At 45.7% G+C, this 22,520-nt stretch overlaps 1 protein-coding gene and 1 long non-coding RNA gene across 2 annotated transcripts in view; one reads left to right on the top strand and one right to left on the bottom strand.

Moving 5' to 3' along the window:
• The window catches only part of LIMD1 (LIM domain containing 1), a 71,993-nt gene that overhangs the window by 22,014 nt on the left and 27,459 nt on the right, over positions 1-22,520 (bottom strand). The window contains exon 2 of the mRNA XM_059939418.1: positions 14,592-14,693. Coding sequence (XP_059795401.1) covers positions 14,592-14,693 — 102 coding nt within the window. The remainder of the gene's footprint in view (positions 1-14,591; positions 14,694-22,520) is intronic.
• Positions 19,132-20,773, top strand: LOC132374113 (uncharacterized). Its single transcript, XR_009505588.1, has 2 exons — positions 19,132-19,443; positions 20,023-20,773. It is a non-coding gene; the product is annotated as an uncharacterized LOC132374113 (long non-coding RNA).

The following is a 22,520-nucleotide window of genomic DNA, read 5'->3' as shown; positions in this document are numbered from 1 at the left end:
TAAGACCTAGACCATCCCTATAACGATTAGCATCAAACATAAAGCTGTCGAGAGGCAGGGTGTGTCCGGGTTACGTCTTTATAACTCTAGTTTCAGAATCATCCTGCTTCTAGCAGAGGAAGTCCCTGAAATGGGAAACGGATAGTGATATGCACAAGAAAACTATATCAAATAAAGAGCTTTTCCACAGCTTTAGAATATAGTACTCAAAGTTGCTCTTTATTTTCCGATCACCACGACAGTTTATAAAATATTCACTAATAAATGTAAAGACTCATCAAGAACCCGTTCCAAAAAGTCACTTCCCATAGATGCAGTGAATGAATATTTTATATATGCCTTCAGGGGCACCTTCAGATGAAAACAGAAAAATGTGGATAAAGCCAGTGTAGCTTGGTGAAGGAAACAGCGGTTGAGGATGATGACACAAAGAGAGGTTGGCCATTTAATGTGACAAATAAAACTAAACTTGCAATACTCACCATTCTCCCTTGTTTCTAGAAATAGAACCAAATCATCTATTCTGGAAAAGTAATTGGCCCTTAGCTGTAAGACTTTACCGCAAATTTCAGTTTCTGAAATATCTCCCTAAAAAGTAAAAATGCAAGGTTTTCCCAACAATGAAGATACTTCCTGAGAAAAGTAAAAGCTAGCAATTGTTTAGATCATGGTTTTATTGCACCGTTCCAACTGGTAACTTCTACCTGTGCTGTCCACAGTGGCTACCGGCCCATAGGTGGCTATTGATATGTAACTGAATTAATTAAAATAAAATAACATTAAAAATTCAGTTCCGGGACTTCCCTGGTGGTCCAGTGGTAAAGAATCCGCCTTCCAATGCAGGGGACACGGGTTCGATCCCTGGTCAGGGAACTAAGATCCCACATGTCACAGGGCAACTAAGCCCACGCGCCACAACTACAGAGCCCATGAGCCCTGGAGCCTGGGTGCCACAACTAGAGAAGAGAAAAAACCCGCGTGCCACAACGAAGAGCCCGCGTGCTCCAACTAAGACCCGAGGCAGCTAATAAATAAATAAATAATAAATAAATCTTAAAAAGAAAAAAGTCAGTTCAACTTGAACAAGCACATTTCAAGTCCCTGAGAGCCACTTGTGCTCAGGGCAGCTACGGAACACCTGCGTCATCCACAAAGGTCTACCGGATCTACTTCTTCAAACAGCTTTTTCCAGAATAGGATAACTGTTAGAAGGTATTGCTAACAACAAAGCAGCAGAAAGAAACCAACCAAATTGGTTCGGCTCCAGTGAACAGATCAACCTGGATTCCACAGGCTCACCTTGCCCCAGTGGGATGAGGAACAGGAAGAAAGAGGAAAGTGGAAAAGCACTCAGGCTGGGGTCCGTGGCTTTGCTACTTCCCAAGTGAGAGGCTGGCTGGGCACCTAAACCCCTGGGTTCCTCCATAGAGGGTGCTGAGGAGAGGACAAAATCAGGGATCACAGTGGGGCCCAGCACAGCACCGGCTCATGCTAAGCATGTGACATAAGGCACCGTTGCCAGAATCCCTTCAGAAACCTTCAATTATTGAAGCTAAAAGTCACATCCACTTCCGTCTCCCTCTTTGTCCAAATCCTCCAGGTCACTGTTCCCTTCTCAGTTTTTCGGTGGTAAAGGGCCAGGTCTTGGGGGTTTTGTTTTTAATTTCCACCTGTCAGACTTACTTTCTCATAAAATACAATAATATGGGAAAATGAAACATATGATATCCAAGCCTCAATATGCTCTGTCAAATTGTTATGAAAGTTTCCAATTTCTGTTGAGGGTGTTATGAAAAGCCTCAATTTCTGTGCTTCTGTCCTTACTGGCCAGTACTGGTTGAGGACCACACTCTGAGTAGCCCACTCCACACTGCAATCCTCTTCTCACTAGCCACTCCCAAGTCTTTTTTTTCCTTACAGTTTTCCATGCCCACTATTCCAGACCATCATCACCTGAGTCAGAGAAAAGAACGCTGCACAGAGAAAAAATCCTGGAGATTCGCAGAGGGTCTCCTCTGAGGATTTAGCAGAGCACGGATCGACACATGCATGTGAAGGAAATAACCACCGCTGGGGGTAAAAGACATCCGAAAGGATGAGAGAGAACAGTGCCTGGTGTGCACAAGGGCCGGAAACTGTCTATTCCCACCAGACAGACTGGGAAAACACATAATAATCCATGCAACACTGAGTAAAATATTCAGAAAGGTTTTGCCCTGGGAATGGGGCATAATTACCCCTAGACTGAGCTCTGCTCTAAACTCACTTAGCAAATCATAAAAAGCACACTGGAAAGGATCACTGTTTCTAAATAAGTTATCTGCACCCCAGAAGATTTAAAGCTCAAGAAGATTTAATGGAATGTAAAAATATCTAGGACTCAACAAGGTATGATTTACAACGTGTGGCATCCAATCAAAGATGATCAGGCATGTAAAGAGGCAAGAACACAACCCATAATGAAGAAAATAATCAATCTATGGAAATCAACCCAGATCTGACACAGACATTAGCATTAGTAAAGAAGTACGAGTTATTGTTATTCTATTCCATATGCCCCAAAAGTTAAACAGTGACACAGAAGATATTTTTAAGAGGCCCAGATTGAACTGCTAGAGATGACAACTAAAATGTCAGATGAAAGATACACTGAATGGGATTAAAAGCAGATTACACATTGCAGGAGAAAACATCTATGACGTTAAAAGCATAGCAATAGAAACTGTCCAAAATGCAACAGAGAGGAAAAGAATCTAAAAAACAAAAAGACCGTTAATTGCCGGGGAGAGATAAATTAGGAGGTTGGAATTAACATACACACACTACTATATATAAGATAGATGATCAACAAGAAACCACTATATAGCACAGGGAACTCTACTTAACACTCTGTAACAACCTATATGGGAAAAGAATCTGAAAAAGAATGAATATGTGTATACGTATAACTGAATCACTATGCTGTACACCTGAAACTAACACAACATTGTAAATCAACTACACTCCAATAAAATTTTTAAAAAAAGAAGGAAAGAAAGAAAGAAAAGACCACTAAAGTGAGCCGTGGGACAACTTCAAGATGCCAAACCAAGGGGCCACTGGAGTCCCTGAAGGGGAAAGGAGGGGGTGGCAGAAAATTTGAAGAAATAATGGCCAAAAATATTCCAGATTTGATGAAGACCACACACTCACAGATCCAAAAAGCTCAACAAACCCCAAGCACAAGAAACATGAAAAGTGCACCAAGGGACATCATGATCAAACTTCTCAAAATCAATGGTAAAGGGAAAATCTTAATCAGAGGAAAAAGACATGTTACATACAAAGAGACAAAGATAAAGATGGCACTGGATTTCTGACTGAAAACAAAGCAAGCAAGAAAACATTGAAACAACATTTTTTAAAAATGAAAGAAAAAACTATCGACCTAGAATTCCACACACAGCAAAAAATATCTTTTAAAACCAAAGTGAAGTATGGCTGAATTCAGACATTCAAAAGCTGAAACAATTCTTCACGGGCAGATCTGCATTACCAAAAAAAAAAAAAAAAAAAAAAAGTTAAAGGAAGTCTTTTAGGGAGAAAGAAAATGGTACCAGATGAAAATCTGGATTTAAACAAAGGAATGAAGAGGACTAGAAACAGTAACTGCATGGATAAATAAGATTTTGTTCTCATTAGTTAAATCTCTTTAAAAGATAATTGACTAGAGCAATGGAAGAAAACTGAGAGACTGGAAATAAACCCTTACATTTTAGGGTCAATTAATTTTTGACGAATTTGCCACAACAATCCAATTGAGAAAGAACGGCCTTTTCAACAGACCGGGTTGGGAAAACTGGCTATCCACACGCTAGAGAATGAACCTGAACTTCTACCCCAAACCACATACAGCAATTAACTCAAAATGGATCCAAGAGCTCAACCTAAGAGCTAAAAACTATAGCTCTCAGGGCATGAATCTTTGTGACATTTGGTAGGTCTATGTTTTCTGAGATAAAGCACCAAAACCACAAGAAACAAAAGAAAAAATAGATAGATTAGACTATATCAAAATTTAAAACTTCTGTGCTACAAATAATAACATCAGGAAAGTGAAACAATAGTGCACAGAATAAGAGAAAACATTGGTAAATTATATATCTAACAGGATATTTACATGTAGAACATATAAAGAACCATTAGAACTCAATAATAAAAAGACAAATAACCCAATTAAAAATGGCTAAGGGGGGACCTTCCCTGAGAGTCCAGTGGTCAAGACTCCGAGCTTCCAATGCAGAGGGCGCGGGTTCAATCCCTGATCAGGGAACTGAGATCCCACATGCCATTCGGTGCGGCCAAAAAAAAAAGGGTAAGGGATCTGAATAGACATTTCTCCAAATAAGACATACAAATAGGCCATGAAAAGATGCTCCACATCAGTCATCAGGGAAATGCAAATCAAAACCACACTGAGATTCAACTTCACACTCACTAGGATGGTTAGAATCAAAGTCAGACAATCACAAGTACTGGCAAGAATGTGGAGATACTGGAACCCTCATACACTGCTGGTGGGAATGTAAAATGGTGCAGCCATTTTGCAAAACAGTGCCTCAAAAAAGTTAAACAGAGTTACCATATGACACAGCAATTCCACTCTTAGATATCTATCCTAAAGAACTGAAAAAATATGTCCACACAGAAACATGCACAGGAATCTTCATAGCAGCCTTATTTATAATGGCCAAAAAGTGGAAACGAGTGTCCACTGACTGATGAATGGATAAATAAAATGTGGTCTATCCATACAATGGATTATTATTCAGCCGTGAAAAGGAATGGAGGGACTTCACTGGTGGCGCAGTGGTTAAGAATCCGCCTGCCAAGGTAGGGGACACGGGTTTAATCCCTGGTCCAGGAAGATCCCACATGCCGCGGAGCAACTAAGCCTGTGTGCCACAACTACTGAGCCTGCACTCTAGAGCCCAAGAGCCACAACTACTGAGCCCACGTGCTGCAACTACTGAAGCCCGCGCGCCTAGAGCCCATGCTCCGCAACAAAACAAAACAAAAAGAAGCCACCGCAATGAGAAGTCCACGCACCTCAACGAAGAGCAACCCCCGCTCACTGCAACTAGGGAAAGCCCACGCGCAGCAATGAAGACCCAACGCAGACAAAAATAAATAAATAAATGAATAAATAAATATTTTAATAAATAAATATAAAAGGAATGAAGTTCGGATACATGCTACAGCATGGATGACTCTGGATCACATTACGCTAAGTAAAAGAAGCTAGTTACAAAAGACCACACATATATGACTCTATTTACATGAAACATCTAGAATAGGCAAATCTATACAGGAGTGCTTGCTTAGGGCTAGAAAAAGAGAGATGGGAAATGGGGAGTGAAAGCTTATGGGTACAGGGTAATGGATAATGCCACCTTTATGCCCTACAACATTTCCTCAGTGCTAACTGTGTGCCCTGCATTATACTAAAGGTGACAGATCAAGGGTAAATCAAGGTCAGTTAAACACTGTCCCCGTTCTCGCAAAACTGACCACACAGGGGGAGGCATAGACCCCTGCCAACAGTTTCAATCTAATCATAATTCAAAACACCACAAGACAGGTAAATGAACAAGGTGTGTATGAAACCTGCATCAGAGGAGCCACAGCAGAGATCACAATGGAGGACGTCACTTGGAGAGTGATGCGTACCTCGTGGGATGAAGTGTGAGGGTGACAAGACAGGGGTAGGAAAGGGTGGGTGATGTTTAGTGTGGCCGGAGGTTCCGATGGACACAGGGTGGAGGAGACAGTGGCAAGAGAGCAGACAAGAAAGGGGTTGGAACTACTTGAAGGAATGTGTTCAATGTCAAGTAAAGGAATCAGACTATGATGTTATGAGAAGAAGTGGCTGAGGTCTCAGAGCAGGGGAGTGGTCCCCTCACAGCTGTGCTCAAAGGCCAGCTGTGTGGATGGAGGTGGGCAGGGCAGCAAACAGGACCTGAGGCAGTCAGGAGGGACAGCAGAGATCCACAGGAGGAACAGAGAGGGTCTTCCCTCAGTGGGGCCCCCGGGCCCCCGCTGGCATGCAAACCCACCAACGGTGGACACTGCAGGCACTGCTGCTTGCACGGTCTGTCCTGGCAATGGATTTGCCAGACTCCCAGGCTGCTCAGTGCCCCGGAGGTGCATCTGGTCCTTGAAAACCTGATCACAGGATCCACGCCTGGCTCATGTGGTAATAAGGATTCTCTTCCCCTTTAAAGTTTAACTGGCAGGAAGGCTGCATTGGCTTTGAGTCATCAAGTCAACAGTATCTTATGCAGCAGATGCTTAAGGAGACCACGCAGCAATGAGGAAGAAGCACATGACATACTTCTAAATGGAACAAACAGAACATAAAAGCAAGTACTGTGATGACAACCTGGCAAAAATGATGTCCATGTGGGTATAGCCAACATTATTTTGTTTTGTTTTGGTTTGGTTTGGGGTTATGGGTGATTTTCTTCTTCCACATGTATTTTTTTTACAATGTGACTATATTGCCTTTGTGACGCATAAAGTAAAAACAATAAACTTACTGATTGTTTCTTATTAATAAGCGAACTATGGCTTAGGAGTAGAGACTTTACGTACAACATCCAATATGGTAGCCACTAGTCACATGTGGCTATTTCAATTTAAACTGAATTAATTAAAATGAAATAAAAATGTCAACTCCTCAGTCACACTAGCCACATTTCAAGCACTCAAAAGTCACATGTGGCCGTGGCTGCCCTACTGGACGGTGCACATCTAGAGCTCAGAAAAGCAGCCAGGGAGCTGGGGGCCAAATGAAGGTAAGTGGGTGGGGGTGAGGCCAGTCACACGGCCACAGACAAGATCCCAGCTGACTGCATCGGACCCCCTGGGATGCTCATCATGCACGCGCGGGCCTCTGCTCTGTAGACTTCAGGAATCAGGATGTCTGCAGGTGGAACCAGCTTCTCGGGACCGGGGCTGGTGTTCGGTAAAGGGTGAGGACCGGAGAGGTGGCAAAAACATAGACTGTGAAGCCACCTGGACCTGAGTCGGGACCCCAGTCCCCCACAGACCAGCTATGCAACCGCTCTGGGGCTCCACTTCCTCTTGTGCAAATGAGTGTGGCTGGGAAGCAAATGAGGGGCGTGAGACGACCGAGCAAATATTCTGCAAACAGTGGCTTATAGTACAACCCATGTCAGAGGCATCAAAGCACCGATAGAAAGCCTGGGTGCAGACGAAATTGTCAGTATATATACGGGGAAGGCAGAGGAGGAAGAGAGAGGGAGGGAGGTTGATTGGTTATAAGGAATTGGCTCCCATGATTATGGGGATCGACAAGTCCCCAGATCTGCAGTCAGTGCTGGAGGCCCAGGACAGTGATGATGTAGCTCCGGTCCAAAGGCAGGAAACAACTGATGTCCCTGTTCAAGGCAGTCAGGCAGGAGGAAGTCCCCTTACTCCAGAAGCATCCACCTTTTTGTTCTATTGAACAAAACTGATTGGGTGAGGACCACCCACATAAGTGAGAGCTTTACTCAGTCTACCAATTGTTACTCCCATCAAGAAACCTTCACAGACACCCAGAATAATGTTAGACCAAAATCTGGGCACCCAGTGGCCCAGTCAAGTTGACACATAAAATTAACCATCACAGGGCCAGAGGTGGGGACAGAAGTTTAAGAGAACATTTGAGAGACAGAACATTTAAGAGAGAAGAGATGCTCTTAGCAAGACGAGGGCACCAAGGAGACCCAAGCAGTAACTGTGATGCCAGAATAAAGCTCAGTTTTCCGTAAAAGATCTCACTCCCTAAATCCAGGATTCTGGGTCTGAGATGAGGCACCCAGTGTGACGTCATGTGCTAATCAGGGTGTGATGAGCCCCGTCGTGTCAGAGCACCCTCCATTCTGCTCTTAGAGTGGAGGACACACTGGGTACCACCAAGTCTCACCCTTGGTCTGGGATTATTGAAGGAAAGGGTGCAGATTTCCACCCAAACTATGCGTGTGCAAATATAAGAAAAGTGTTTGGAATGCAGGTGTGGCAATTAATGATACAGGTCGCACTGGAGTTACCCTCACAACATAGCTTAAAAATCCCAGACTCCTTTAACGTCACAGGCACAAAGAAGCTGATGTTCTCTCACTGTCGGGGACATCATGGCTTCTCACTGCATCAACAAAGTCTGATCTGGGAAACCAAGTCTGGTCCCATTTCTGGTGCACGCAGCAGAACTGGGTTTGCTGGAGGGGGACAAGTGACCGTCTGATGACACGTCAAGTAAAAGCCACCCCTCTGCTCTCCTTCGACCCGCACAGCCCTTTGCCCAGCTCCGTCTATTTTGGGTGTTTCCTGATTTCACCCTCACCCGCTGACTTCCTTTGTATCTGCCCACTGTCCCTTTCTCACTTTCTTGATCTTCAGCTTTTTCCCTAGATCCAGCTGACTCATTCAGCTCGCACACAAATGCTGAATATGATGAGAAATATTGGGATGACTCAACAGCTCAGAAATTCAGGGATCAAAACCCTTAAAAAGGAACAGACCTCTAATCAAAGCCCTTAATCCATTTCTCTCCTACGGGTACATCCCACGCACTACTGAATTCTAGCTCCCCTATTCCAAGTACAAGGCCACTCTTCTGCATTCACAAGTCAAAAGTATCCCCAAACCCAACCTTTGCTGTCACATAGCCCCCAGGCAGAGATGAACCTGAGATGTCATGGCAAGATCCAGTGTCTCTCTAAGCAAAGCTAATTTGATACAGTGGCTGCAAGCAAGGGCTGTGGGTCCACACGGTCCTGGGTTCAAGTGCCAACCAGGCTATTTAACATCGATATAACCAACCACAAGCAAACTAAACTCTCCAAGCCTCTGCTCGTCTGTGAAATGAGAGTAATAACAATGCTGAACTCACTGGGCTGTTAACAAGGATTTAGTGAGCTACTGCGAGTGAGAGGATCAGGGCAGGGTCAGGCCGAAAGTAAGCTAGAAAGTTCACCTGCGAATTACTTACAAATATTGAGATGACTCTTAAGAAAGCATGCCTGCCTTGAATTAAAGGGAGACCTCCCTAATTCAGGCTCAACTATTTCAGAATCTGGGCATCTCCAAAGGCTGGGCTGGTGAGGGGGCATACACAAAGTCAATGAAAAAGGTTAACGTGATTTCAGAGGCAGTGCTTACTTAGACTTGGTAAGAGAAACAAAACAACCGCCAAGAACCCTCCCGCACTTCAGATGTGAACTTACTGATGGATGAATCACCAATCACTGATTTATTCACTAAGAACCTCCGTCCCACAGCTCTGGGCTTATTTCTAGTTGTTGCATTTACCTGAAGGAATGAAATGGCACTTTCTAGTATTCTGGATGCAGGATTTCACTAACTCTGTTAGACAGACTTTCCCAGATGGGGTCTAAATAAATGTGTGAGATTTCACTATAAAATCCCTTCACAACCTTTAACAGGCATGGATGTTTGGTTTTTGGAAGGTGGGATGGGCAGTGGCATATATTCTTAGTTTTGTTGTGTTTTCTCCCTAAGGCAGATCACAGTGCAACACCAGGCTCAGGAACATAAGCACTAGGTCACAACACTCAAGAGTCACCTGTTCTGGCCGTGACCTGCACATCCCAGCCCTGTTCTGTAAGTGGACCCCATCCGGCCCTCAGCTGCCTTCCTCTGAGCTCAGGCCTGTGCTGGGCATAATCCCCATCAGCCTCAGGACTGCCTGCCCCCCAAGCCCTACCCCCAAGACCAGGGCACCCTTGTGGTCTATGGGCTTCTGGGGAAGAGCATGTCTTATCTCGTCCATCGTTTTCCAACTCACACGGCTGAGAAACAGTAGGGGCCGTGAACATGGCAAACTGGTTTCCCCATGACTCCAGGATGTAATTTATTTAGTCTTTACAAAATGAACAAAATCTTACTTTCTGGACCTAAAACGGCCTGCGGTGAGGACACAGAGCCTGGCCTCTCTCTGCCTCATAGTCTATTCTGGAAGGTGCCAAGGAGACTTCACTTGACCCCCCCCCAAGTCCAGCACACTTTTTCTTCCTTCTGTTCGGCCTCTCTCGAGCCACAGACGGGTGCCAGCTTCTCCTCATTCAGGCCACTTGACACATGGTGTCCAGACACATGGCACATGGCTGCTGGCCAAGGCCATGCCTACCCTTCCCCCACCCCATGCTGTGCCAATGGTTCCTGAGAGCATCCAGTTGGGGGCCTGGTCACCTTGGGTGGGCAGAGCCGAGGTGGGAGAGGGAGACACACAGCACACATCTCCATGGCAACCAAACACACCCGCTGCGGCCGGAGGAGCACATCAAAAAAGAACTTTAACAAACCACATAAACGCCCACGCATCGCACCCTGAATGCTTGCTTCTGGGAACGAACACCAAGGAAACAACTCAGCAGAGGGAGAAAAGCACGCAGGCACAAAGACATTCACTGGGGCCACGTGCAGTAACCAACAAACCCGAGACACGGAGACACTCGCTCCCTGCCGTCAAACCGTGGAACGGCTCAGTTGACAACTATGTAACTGTTAAAATGATTATTATGAAGAAGATTACAAAGACAGGGGTGAATTTATGACACAATATTAAATCAAAAAGGATACAATACTGGTTTACACTCTATGATCACAACTCTAAAAAATGTGTATAAATCTGGACAAAATCTAGAAGGGAAAATATTAGTGAAAATACCTGTTCTAGAATGATAACAAACCAGGTTACTGTCTTTAAAATTTTTTGTGGCTGTCATGTCGTTCCCACAACTAAAAATGAACTAAACATTGTTGCTTATTGGCAGATGGGGAATTGGCCGAGGTGCCCGGGAGAACTTGCACCATCCAGAGGCAGAGGTTTGTCTGGGCGTGTGAAACACCTTGGGATCCTCCCGGGACATAGGATGAGCGGCTTGTAAGGAGCTGCTCTAGGACCGTCTCCGGGACACGAGACAGTCTCTCACCTCTGACGGGGTGAGGGCTCTCTGCACCCCCCCCTCTGAAGGCAGCTGCTGACTCATGACCACTTACCGCGTCCAGGACGGACTGCTTAGCATCCCATAACTTACACTGCAGTCATCGGCCCTTTTGTTTCAGGGTTGTCCCTTTTGGGGTGTGGGACAGGGACAAAGGCACCTTTGGCATGTTGTTGCTCACCAAGGGAATAAATTGTCTGAACCTAGAAGTAGCTTGTTTTATCTTTACTGATCAAATCAGTCGGGCCTTGGCCTTGCCTTGTAAGTGCATGTGAGTTCTCAATAAGATGCCGATATTATGTTTTAATAAAGTATCAATAAGATCCAAGAAGTGAGTGTGTGCACGTGCCAGTGTGTGTGCATGTGTGTGTACCTACAGAAATACATCTTGATGGTGTTTCAAGCTAGATTATTCTCATAAATGAAATGGGAAAACACACTCACACACATATATACAGTACACTCTCACACACGCTGTAACCAACCAGACAAACAGATGTGCAAGGCTAACCTAATCTAGATTCAGGAGCCATGGATTCAGCTCAACTGCTAGGTTTTCAACCTGAAGAAGTCTCTTTCCCTCTCTGACCCCAATTTTCTCTTCCCCAACGAAGAAGGGGACGGACTGGATGAGAGCCTGGCCCCCACTGTGCTGCGTCCACGTGCCGAGGCTCATGCAGACATCCTTGAGGACTCGCAGACACAGGACGTGGGCCACCCTGGCACCTCCTTCTGCTGAAAGCAGTTACTGGCAGCAGTAAGTTAACTGAACAAAGGCAAGTCACTTCTGGCGTCCACGAGAAGCTGCTCAGACACGTGCCTGGGTCTCCAACTGCTCCCTGTGAGTGGGGAGGAAGCTGTATGTTTACCCACAACAGGAATACCACCACACTCACTTTCTGATGGAACTCAGAGCTTCCTTCAGCAACTCTGCTCTAGGGCCTGGTTTGCTGGCACCAGAATCGCAGACAGTGGTTCATTGTTTATGCGAGAAGGTAGGGCATGCCTAGTTCAGGAGAAACGGTTCTTTCCTGCTTGGGGAACAAGAAAGGCTTCCTGGAAGAGGAGGCATTGGAGCTGGGTCCTAAAAGCTGGACAGAATTTAAATGCACGAAGTGAGTGGGGAAAGGAGGTTCCAGGGAGTGAATGGGGAAGACAGAAATTGTCTCACTGTGATAAGGAAGTAGGAAGCAATAAAACACAGACCAGACCACAAGGGCCTTAAATGCCAGAACAAGCAAAATTCCGAAGCAGCTGTCTTCCTGAGTGTTTGTGTTTGTCATAATTTGAAAATAAACTCAGCCCATTAAGGAATTGCCAGCTAGTCAAGCAGCCACTGGTGGAACCAACAGACTCACCAGTAGTTTTTGCCCCCCAACAACTTTCTAGTTCAAATGGTAATTGCTTGAGATATAAAAACAGCCTCTACTCAATATTTATTTTCTTTTTTCCTGGAAGATAGAGCAAATATTAAGAAACAGTTACAGGAGCCAAAAGTCAAAGATAATTTTTAAAAGAAGGTGTGATCACAACTCTTTACGGATAAAACACAAACACAGGTCAAAGATTTTATTTAATTCATCACTGAATGAGAGACCAATAAGATGTTACAACTGGGAGACAGCAAAGAACCATCCATGTGCAGGCCATCAGAAATGCTGAAGTAAATTTGCTTAATGGATGCAAAACTGGTCAATCTCTGCCAGACACAGTTTGCGTTGCTGTGGACAAGAATCACGGGCCTTGCCGTCAAGATTCTACAACTTACAGAGTGTAACACAGCTCAAAGGCAAGGCAAGGCCCAGAGACCCAGGGACTCCAATAACCAGAAAACTCCTACATTTCCACTGCGGACGCTCAGGAGACTGTGTGATCCATCTCAAAGTCTTTCACAATTTTCCCTACAAAGGTGAGTAACGATCAAGGCGGAAACTCTTAGGCATGTGTTTTATGGGAAATCACTGTAAGGATGAAGCCTAAGGTTTGGAACTGGGCATATGCCTGTGCCATCAAGGCATGGTAGGCCCATGCCCACCTGGCGAACTTCAGACTGGGAACCAGGCCTCTTGAGGGCTGTGCCACAAACCAGCCAAGAAAGTCCCTCCTCTTCCCATCTCCGGAGGCTTCTAAAATGAGAAGCTTGGCACTAATCCCAGGTACTCAGTTCTGGCCACACCTGGGAGTCACCGGAGGAGCCTAGAAACGATACATGTGCCCCACTCTAGAAACCCCACCCCTAGGGCTTCTGATTCTGCTGGTCAGGGTGGGGCTGGGGCATCACTGGCTTTTTTTTTTTTAAATTAATTTATTTATTTTTGGCTGCATTGGATCTTCATTGCTGTGCGTGGGCATTTCTCTAGTTACGGCGAGTGAGGGCTACTCTTCGTTGCAGCACACGGGCTTCTCATTGCGGTGGCTTCTCTGATTGTGGAGCACGGACTCTAGGCACGCGGTCTTCAGTAGTTGTGGCTCACGGGCTCAGTAGTTGTGGCTCGCGAGCTCTAGAGTGCAGGCTCAGTAGTTGTGGCACACGGGCTTAGATGCTCTGCGGCATGTGGGATCATCCCGGACCAGGGCTCGAACCCGTGTCCCCTGCATTGGCAGGCGGATTCTTAACCACTGTGCCACCAGGGAAGTCCATCACTGGCTTTTAAAATCTCTCCCCCCAACTCTCCCGTGATTCTAATGAACTGCCAAGACTGAGGACCGCTGGGCCAGACGATAAGACCCCCTGGTCCCGGACTCTCTTTGGCTTTGTTGTAATGTTTCCTTTTAATAGACAGCTGCCAGCCTTGGTGTAGAAGTGGAGATATCAGTGGGACATTTTTCAAAAATGCTCCTCAAAATTAATCTTTGGTAGAAACCATGAAACAAGCACAATTCATGGCTCCGTCAGACTTGGCAAACAGCCTGCAATGTGTTAGAATCTTCCACTGTGGATGCCATCAGTTCAATGAGCAGTTTGCTGAGCTGAGCACAGGCCTAGTTTCCTGATTTGCTGCTTTAGGCATAATGCCCGTAATGCAGTACAAAGATGCCCACAGGTGTTTGCTAAGAGGCACCGATACGTGTGTGGCATGCATACACACAGGCATTCACGCACACGCTCACACTTCCCACTGAACAGCAGCCTCCAAATGAAAGATCGGGGCCAAAGAGTTATGAAAGGACCCTGCTTCACAGAGGGGTAACTGACTGACTGGTCCCCACAGTGGCGGAGAAAACTGACAACAGGGCAGACAATGGTGAATCCCAGCGCTTTCCTCCCAACTCTTCTGAGACCTCTGATATGCATTACAAACCTGATGTTATTAGGGACTGCTCCACTACCACCAGAGTGGGCCCCAGGCAAACCCTGGTACTCTGTGATAAGTCAGCTTACCCTGATGGGCCTTGTGTTGGTGGTACAAAACCCTGTTCTAGAGGACACTGTCTTGCCTTCCCATAGGACCATGGAGGGACATGGGCCAAGTGTCTCCAGGAAGGATGCTCTTCTGTCTCCTCCCTTCCTGGTTCCCTGTGTTCCTTACCCTGTCCCTCAACACACACACACACACACACACACACACACACACTTACTGCAGGCCGCACAGGTGAAGCACGCATCGTGGTAGAGGTTCCCCATGGCCTGGCAGGCCTGGCCGGCCCCAAACACCCCCTTGCTGCATTTCACACAGGCTCCTGCAAGGGAAAGAACACAGCAGTGAGTCAGGAGGGAAACAGTGTAAAGTGAGTGATAAAAAGCCAATGGACAAAGCAAGATACCCACCCCTTCCCCTAACCAGCCCATCACCAACTCCCAAGGATTCCTCCTTTGCAATGTCTTTCTCTCATGCTCTCTCCCTCCATCAGCCTTTCAACTATCAGTCCTTTCCACTGCAGCAATCAGGCCCCAGGCTCATGTTCAGGCCCCCTCCACACCAGCGTGCTAATGTTCAGAATACCTCCACTTCTTCCATCTCCTCCCTTGCCCAAAGCTTTCAAAGCCTCCCACCGTTACAAGACAACATCCAAATGCTGCACCAGGATTATAATATGCCAAATACACAGGTTGGGCAACTTCAACCAAATTATTTCCTTTAATTTACAATGGGAACCACCAACGGGGATTTACTAACCTCACTTTTTACAAAGAGTGATCAGGCCCCCAAGCCCCAGGTCTCTCAGACTGCAAGCCCAGTGCTCTGCCCTGCCCCTGCCCCTGGCCACTGGGTCGAGCTCCTTGCCTTTGCTCGGGGCTCCCCTGTCTGAGCCCTATGCCCACTCTTCGGTCCCTTTACATGGTCCTTTATGTGGGCCAGTCCACATAAAAGGAGGTCTTGGAGTCTCCCTTCCAAAGAACTCCCCCATTATAGTCAAATGAAAAAGATCACAATTATGTAAATAATGCATGAAAATTTTTTTTAAAAAGATTCAGGAAGGAAATATACCAAAACTGTAAAATTATGGCTGGTTTTACTTCTTTCCATCTTCTGTATTAAAAAAAAACTTACAAGGGCAGGCATTGTTATAGCTGAAAAAAGTCTAGTCTCAAAAAGTGTTTGGATCTGTTTTCTTAAATTTTTAAAAATTTTTAATTTTTTGGCCGTGCCGAGTGGCTTGTGGGATCTTAGTTCCCTGACTAGGGATCGAACCCAGGCCCATGGCACTGAAAGCGTCGAGTCCTAACCACTGGACTTCCAGGGAATTCCCCTGGATCTGTTTAAATATACTGTATAATGTTAAAATTTTTGAAAAATCAATTATACATCTCTATACAATTTATATATAAAATATATATAACTAATTTTTCAAAAATTTAAATATATACAAAAAGGTCCCCCAGCATCCATGAGGGTAGCCAGCTCATGTCCTTGGTCAGGGGCTCAGCCAGCCTTTTCTAGCTCTGGTTCCCATCTGTCAGGCTGTTCTTAGGCTGCATATCCCCAGCCACATTCTGCCTACAGGGCAGAAAGCCCTGTGTTTCAAAGTTCTTATCATTTCAAGTTGATAAACTGCATCACCTTCAAAGGAAGTCCAAGCTAACACATCCTTCAGGAAACACGCCCACACCAACCACACCAGGTCCACAGAGAACACACTAAGCCCAGGGCCCTCACATTCACTTCACCAACACTCCCTTAGGAAGCAGGTGATGCCATTTGTAGGAACGGTACTGGGTCTGCCGAGAAAACTGGCTCTTGGGGGAATTCGCATATGGAAAGTTCTAGGGATCACAAGTGGTGGTTATTTGTAGTTCTTCTGCTTTAACATTTTATTATGAAAACTTTCAAGCATGCAGAAAAATGGGAAGAATCATACAGGGAACACCCATATGCCCACCACCTCAATTCTACAATTGTTAGCATTTTGCTGCCCATCCCTTAACCAATCCAACCATCCATCTTATTTGTGACACGTTTCACAATAAGATGGAGAGCAGTCCACTTCACCCTGAACACTTCAGCCTGCATATCATTAATGAGAGTCCATTATTTGCTTACAGTTATTTTTTCAAGATAAAATTCAAACAGTGAAATGCACAAATTATAAGTCTATCATCCAATGAGTTTTGACAAGTAACCTATGTAATGTAAACCCAGATCAAGATATAGAATGTTTCCAACACCCCGGCAAGTTCCCCAAGGCCCTTCCCTTCCACCTTTTCTTACTGGCTATGAAATTACCTTTGTGTGTGGGTATGTGTGCACACACATGCACACACATATGCAGGATGAAACTACTGGACAGCTGGTATTTCTGTACCTAGCAAACAGCATGATGAAATTGAAAACATCAAGGAACTCAGAGGCACCAGCATTTCTTTTTTTAAAATTATTTATTTATTTATTTATGGCTGTGTTGGGTCTTTGTTTCTGTGCGAGGGCTTTTCTCTAGTTGCGGCAAGCGGGGGCCACTCTTCATCGCGGTGCGCGGGCCTCTCACTATCGCGGCCCCTCTTGTTGCGGAGCACAGGCTCCAGACGCACAGGCTCAGTAGTTGTGGCTCACGGGCCCAGTTGCTCCGCGGCATGTGGGATCTTCCCAGACCAGGGCTCGAACCCGTGTCCCCTGCATTGGCAGGCAGATTCTCAACCACTGCGCCACCAGGGAAGCCCCATCAGCATTTCTTTTTGTCTGATTATTTCATATACAACTTAGGCTGCTCTTAAGTCAAGAAATACATCTGTTCTGGGCAAACTGCATTCCTTTGCTGGCACAGTCAGAGCTGTGTCCAGCTAGCAGGGAAGAGTGAAGACGGCAGGGTTCTGCCAGTACCACTCCTCTCTAAACCTGCTGCAGCAGGCTCGTCACTCTAGAAACCAATGGTGCTGGCGGCCGGCCACTGAAGCAGGCAGCCCAGGTGGGCCAGGCGGGGCCTCTGTCATTTAGGCGTGTGTGTGGACATGGAAGCAATGGGGTTGGTGTGCCCAGCACTGGACACGGCACCTACTGTGCTGTGGCAGGTTACTGGTTACCTGGGTACTGCCTGCCTCTCCTAGTGAATTGGGAGCACCTTCAAGATAGGCGCCACATCGATGTAAACTGGTGTAGCCATTATGGAAAACAGTCTGGTGGTTCCTTAAAAAACTAAAACTAGAATTACCATATGATCCAACAATCCCACTCCTGGGCATGTATCCAGAAAAGACAAAAACTCTTATTTGAAAAGATACATGCACCCCGATGTTCATAGCGGTAATATTTACAATAGCCAAGATATGGAAGCAACCCAAGTGCTTCAACAGATGAATGGATAAAGAAGATGTGGTGTATATATATACACAACGGAATATTACTCAGCCATAAAAAGAATGAACTAATGCCATTTGCAGCAACGTGGATGGACCTAGAGATTATCATATTATGTGAAGTAAGTCAGAGAAAGACAAATATAATTATATGTGAAATCTAAAAAGTAATACAAATGAACTTATTTACAAAAAAGAAATAGACTCACAGACATAGAAAACAAACTTATGGTTACCGAAGGGAAAAGAGGGGGGAGGGATAAATTAGGAGTATGGGATTAACAGATACAAACTACTGTATATAAAATAGATAACAAGGATTTACTGTACAGCACAGGGAACGCATATTCAATATCTTGTAATAACCTATTACGGAAAAGAATCTGAAAAAGAATATATATATTCTTTTCACTTCGCTGTACACCTGAAACTAATACAATATTGTAAGTGAACTATACTTCAGTAAAATAAATAAATAAAAATGTTTAAAACATAAAGTAAAATAAAATCCAAAAAAAGAGAGACAGGGCCACGTCTTAACTGTGGCCTCGGCAAGTGTTCAGTGAAGAACTGCTGAGCTGAATCACTTTCTGTGCAGCTCCACATACAGCCTGTGTCACCTCCCCTCTGCCCTGGCCCTCACCTCCTTGTACCTGGGGTACACATACCCCTGTAAACGCCTTTTACAGTCTTATGCATCTCTGAACACCTGCAGCCCCTGACAAAGTGCACTCATATGCCCTCAACAAACATACATAAAAATAGAGAAATGGACAACGTGGGCCTCTACTGAGCCCTGGTTGACGGCATAATTCAAACATGGTGACGGGCGGAGAGCTTTCCCTTGAAAAATGGCAACTATCGGACAATGACAAGGTATTAATTATACTATTTGGTGATCCTGGGGTTGATTTCCACACCACCCATCCCAAGCGCCCTGGGACTGGACTCTAAACATTTACAAAGAGCAACACCGGCTGGTTTGTCCGGCAGCAACCAAAGCACGCTCACAGCAGCCTAGATGGAACCTCAAAGCAACGTGAATGTAATTCTGCTCACAAACCTGGAACAAAACCGCCCCAAGCGCAACATCACTTCTTCCCTCTCCATCACTGTGGTCTCTGCGCTTAAGCCCCGTAGACATGTTAGCTGCAAAGCACAGAGAAGCAGTGAGACTCAACTGAAGCCGTGATCAGCCCTTCCACCTGTCCGCATGGGGAGCGCAGGAAGAGGACCCCCTTGAAGACAGCTTGCCAGTGAGGAGAGGTGGAATACATCTCCTGAGTCAGAGGGATGCTGCTGGGTCACAAGGACATGAACTCATCTTGCCTGGGCTTGGGGAATAAAATCAGACAACCTCTCTCTCCAGCTCGTAAAGTGAGAGGCAGGGTGGGCAGCAGCTTCCAGTGGACACTGACAACTGCCCAGGCCTCCCTGGGCTTCCTGCTGTGTTATCTCTCCACATCAGGCCTTCCTCCGCTCCTGCAGCCAGCAGAGTGACACTCTCTCTGGCTTCCTCTTTATCCAAGGGCTGGGACCTACTGACTTCAGCATCCCCCTCACTCTCTCTCATTCCTTGGGGATGCTGACATCCTTTCTCACCACTCTGAGCGTCGAGCGCAGATACAAAACAAGGAAGGAAGCCGCTTGTGCTCTAAACCATCGGTCACGGACGGAGGAGGTCCCACAGAAGCCAAGTAGGTAAGAAAATATTTCATCCCTGTGGCTTGTGGTAAATGGATAGAAAAGTACTTCATGGGCAAAAAATAGATCTAGTCTTCCTTTGGCAGGAAAAAAAAAAAAGACAAAGTAAATTTCACATTCTAGGAAATAACGTACCTCCCAGAGCCTGAGCTAGGAATGTTCATCCAGTGCATGCTGGATGTGCATCTCCTTTCTCAAACCCACGTTCTAGAAAGGTGCTGTGACTTGCTGAAGGTCACACTGCTGGGAGGTTTGAAAGATGGAATCTGAGCCCAAGTTCTAACTCAAAGGTCCCGTTATTCCCATCCGGTTGGCAGCTGTGTGGCTATTCCTGCAACACACACGGGGCCCCCCCAAAAAAGAAGGAGCTCCTTACTCACCACCCGCCTCCCCCCAGCATACAACCTGTTCAGGGATTCAGACCCAAGACCAGCCCTGCCCCAGATGTCCTAGTGGCCACCCGGCCCACCTCCCATGCTGGCCTATCCCACGCACACAAGGCCATCTTTCTGCCAGGGACCTCCATCCCAAGGCCGCCCCCACGCAGACTCTCTGCTCCTCCTGCCCTTCTGCCAGGGACACTGCAGCTGAAGGATTCACCCCACGAGTGCTTCTCCACCATTCACTCGGAGCCAGGCTCTCTGCAGACGCTGGCAGCAGGATGGCAAGCAGCGCGACTGTACTCTGATCCTGCCCTCACGGGATGGTCATCCAAGGATCCAGGAAACCAGACTATGCCACTGCTGATAGGTGAGCTGACCAATCTCACCCAAAGTCCTGTGCTGTAAGTTTGCTTAAGTGGCCAGGGCTGAGCAGAGGCTCGGGCTTGTGAAATAATAAGAAATACATATATTGGTCTCTGCCCCCAGTTCCTGCTAATATTTGGTTTTTGACCCCAGTTCCTGACACAGAGCTCCTAAATCCCTTGGAATTTCCTGGGCAAGATGAGCATCTTTTTTTCTAATGAGGAGACACTGCGTGGGCTCCTGGTTGGGGGCTGGTCACCAGAAAGACCAAGCCAGGCTTATAAGTTTGGAACTTTCAGCCCTACCCCTCCATCCTCCAGGGAGGGGAGAGGGGCTGGAAAATAAGTTAATAATCAATCATGCCTACATGATGAAGCCTCCTCAATGTACAGGATTCAGAGAGCTTCGAGGTTGGTGAACACAACCACATGCCAAGAGGGTAACACACCCCAACTACACCAGGCAGAAGCTTCTGTACTCAGGACCCTTCCAGACCTTTTCCTAAGTATCTCTTCATCCAACTGTTCAACTGTATCCTTCATCATACTCTTTATAATAAACTGGTAAATGTGTTTCCCTAAGTTCTGTAAGTCATTAAGGCAAATAACCAAACCCAAGGAGGGGGTGGGTGGAACTCTGATTTATAGCCAGTCAGTCAGAGGCATAGTTGACAAAGTGGGAGGGGGGCTTGTAGGACTGAGTCCTTCCTTAACCTGTAGGGTCTGTGCTAACTCCAGTTAGCATCAGATTGAATTGAATTGTAGGACACCTGGCTGGTGTCGGAGAATTGGTTGGTGTGGGAAAAACCACACATCTGGTGTCAGAAGTGTGAGCACTAGTAGCACAGAGAAGAAACAGAAGTGAGTTTTTCCGAGACAGGACTCAACAAGAACAAAAGACCCCTAGACACCCTTTGTTTTCCACATGGTCCCTTAGTTAGAAGATTTTAAAGAAAATCCTTACTTTTCCTCAACAGAGGAAAGTAATAAAATGTCAATCACATATTACTATAGTAATCCAAGCTCCAAAACCAGGAGGAAAGTGAGGGAAAGAAGGAATTAAACTTTTAGGAGAAGGGGGGAAAGGATATGCAACTATTGCCCTGTAGTTAGACTCACTGCCCTTTAATCCATTCTCCAAACTCTAGCCAGAGGGATCTTTTTTTAAACAGCTTTAATGAGGTATAAGTGACATCCAATAAACTGCACATATTTAAAGTGTACAATTTGATAACTTTTGACATTTGAATACACCTGTGAAATCATCACCACAATTAGGACAGTGAACACACCCACCATCCCCAAAGATTCCATATGTCCTCACGCCTTTTCTAATACCCCCTCCCTGGGCAACCACTGCTCTGCTTTCTGTCAGCAGAGATCAGTTTGGAAGGCTATGCTCACCACTATACCACCAATGTGAGCTCAGTTTGTATTTTCTAGAGGTTATATAAATGGACCCTAGAGCATGTACTCTTTTTTTGTCTGGTTTCTTTCACTCAGCATAATGATTCTGAGATTCACCCAGCTGCTGTATATACCAAGAGTTCACTCCTTTTCATTGCTGAGTAGTAGTCCATTGTGTGATGGGACCAACATTTTTTTATCCACTCAGCTGGTGATGAACATGAGTGGTTTCCACTTCGGGGCTGTTACAAATAAAGCTGCTTGTGTACAAGTGTTTATGTATAGACATATTTCTCCTTTTCTCTTGGGTAAAGACTTAAGAGTGGATTGGCTCAGGCTTATGGTAAGTGTATATTTAACTTTTTAAAAAGCTGCCCAGACTACCCTGGTAGTCTAGCGGGTACGACTCCGAGCTCCCAATGCAGGCAGCCTGGGTTTGATCCTTGGTTGGGGAACTAGATCCCGAAGGCTGCAAGTAAGAGTTTGCAAGCCACAACGAAGAAGCCTGTATGCCGCAACTAAGAGTCCAAGTGCTGCAACTAAAAGATCCTGCATACTGCAACTAAGACCTGGTGCAGACTAAATAAATAAATAAATAAATAAATAAATATTAAAAAAAAAAAAAAGCTGCCAAACTATTTCCCAAAGAAGATCTATCATCTCACATTCCCACCAGCAGTTTATGAGAGTTCCAGTTTCTCCACATCTTTGCCAGTACTTGGAATGGCAGTCATCCTGATTTTGTCCATTCCAATAGGAAGGTAGTAGTAACTCACTGTGTTTTTGGTTCTGTTTTTTTTTTTTTTTTTTTTTTGCTGCTCCGCATGGCACGCAGGATCTTAGTTCCCCGACCAGGGGTTGAACCCATGCCCTCTAGAGTGGAAGCGCAGAGTCCTACCCACTTGACAAGCCAGGGAATTCA

Source organism: Balaenoptera ricei, chromosome 11 (assembly GCF_028023285.1).
Source record: "Balaenoptera ricei isolate mBalRic1 chromosome 11, mBalRic1.hap2, whole genome shotgun sequence".
Taxonomy (NCBI): domain Eukaryota; kingdom Metazoa; phylum Chordata; class Mammalia; order Artiodactyla; family Balaenopteridae; genus Balaenoptera; species Balaenoptera ricei.
The sequence above is the reverse complement of the archived record's forward strand: the minus strand, read 5'-3'. Positions and strand labels throughout refer to the sequence as shown.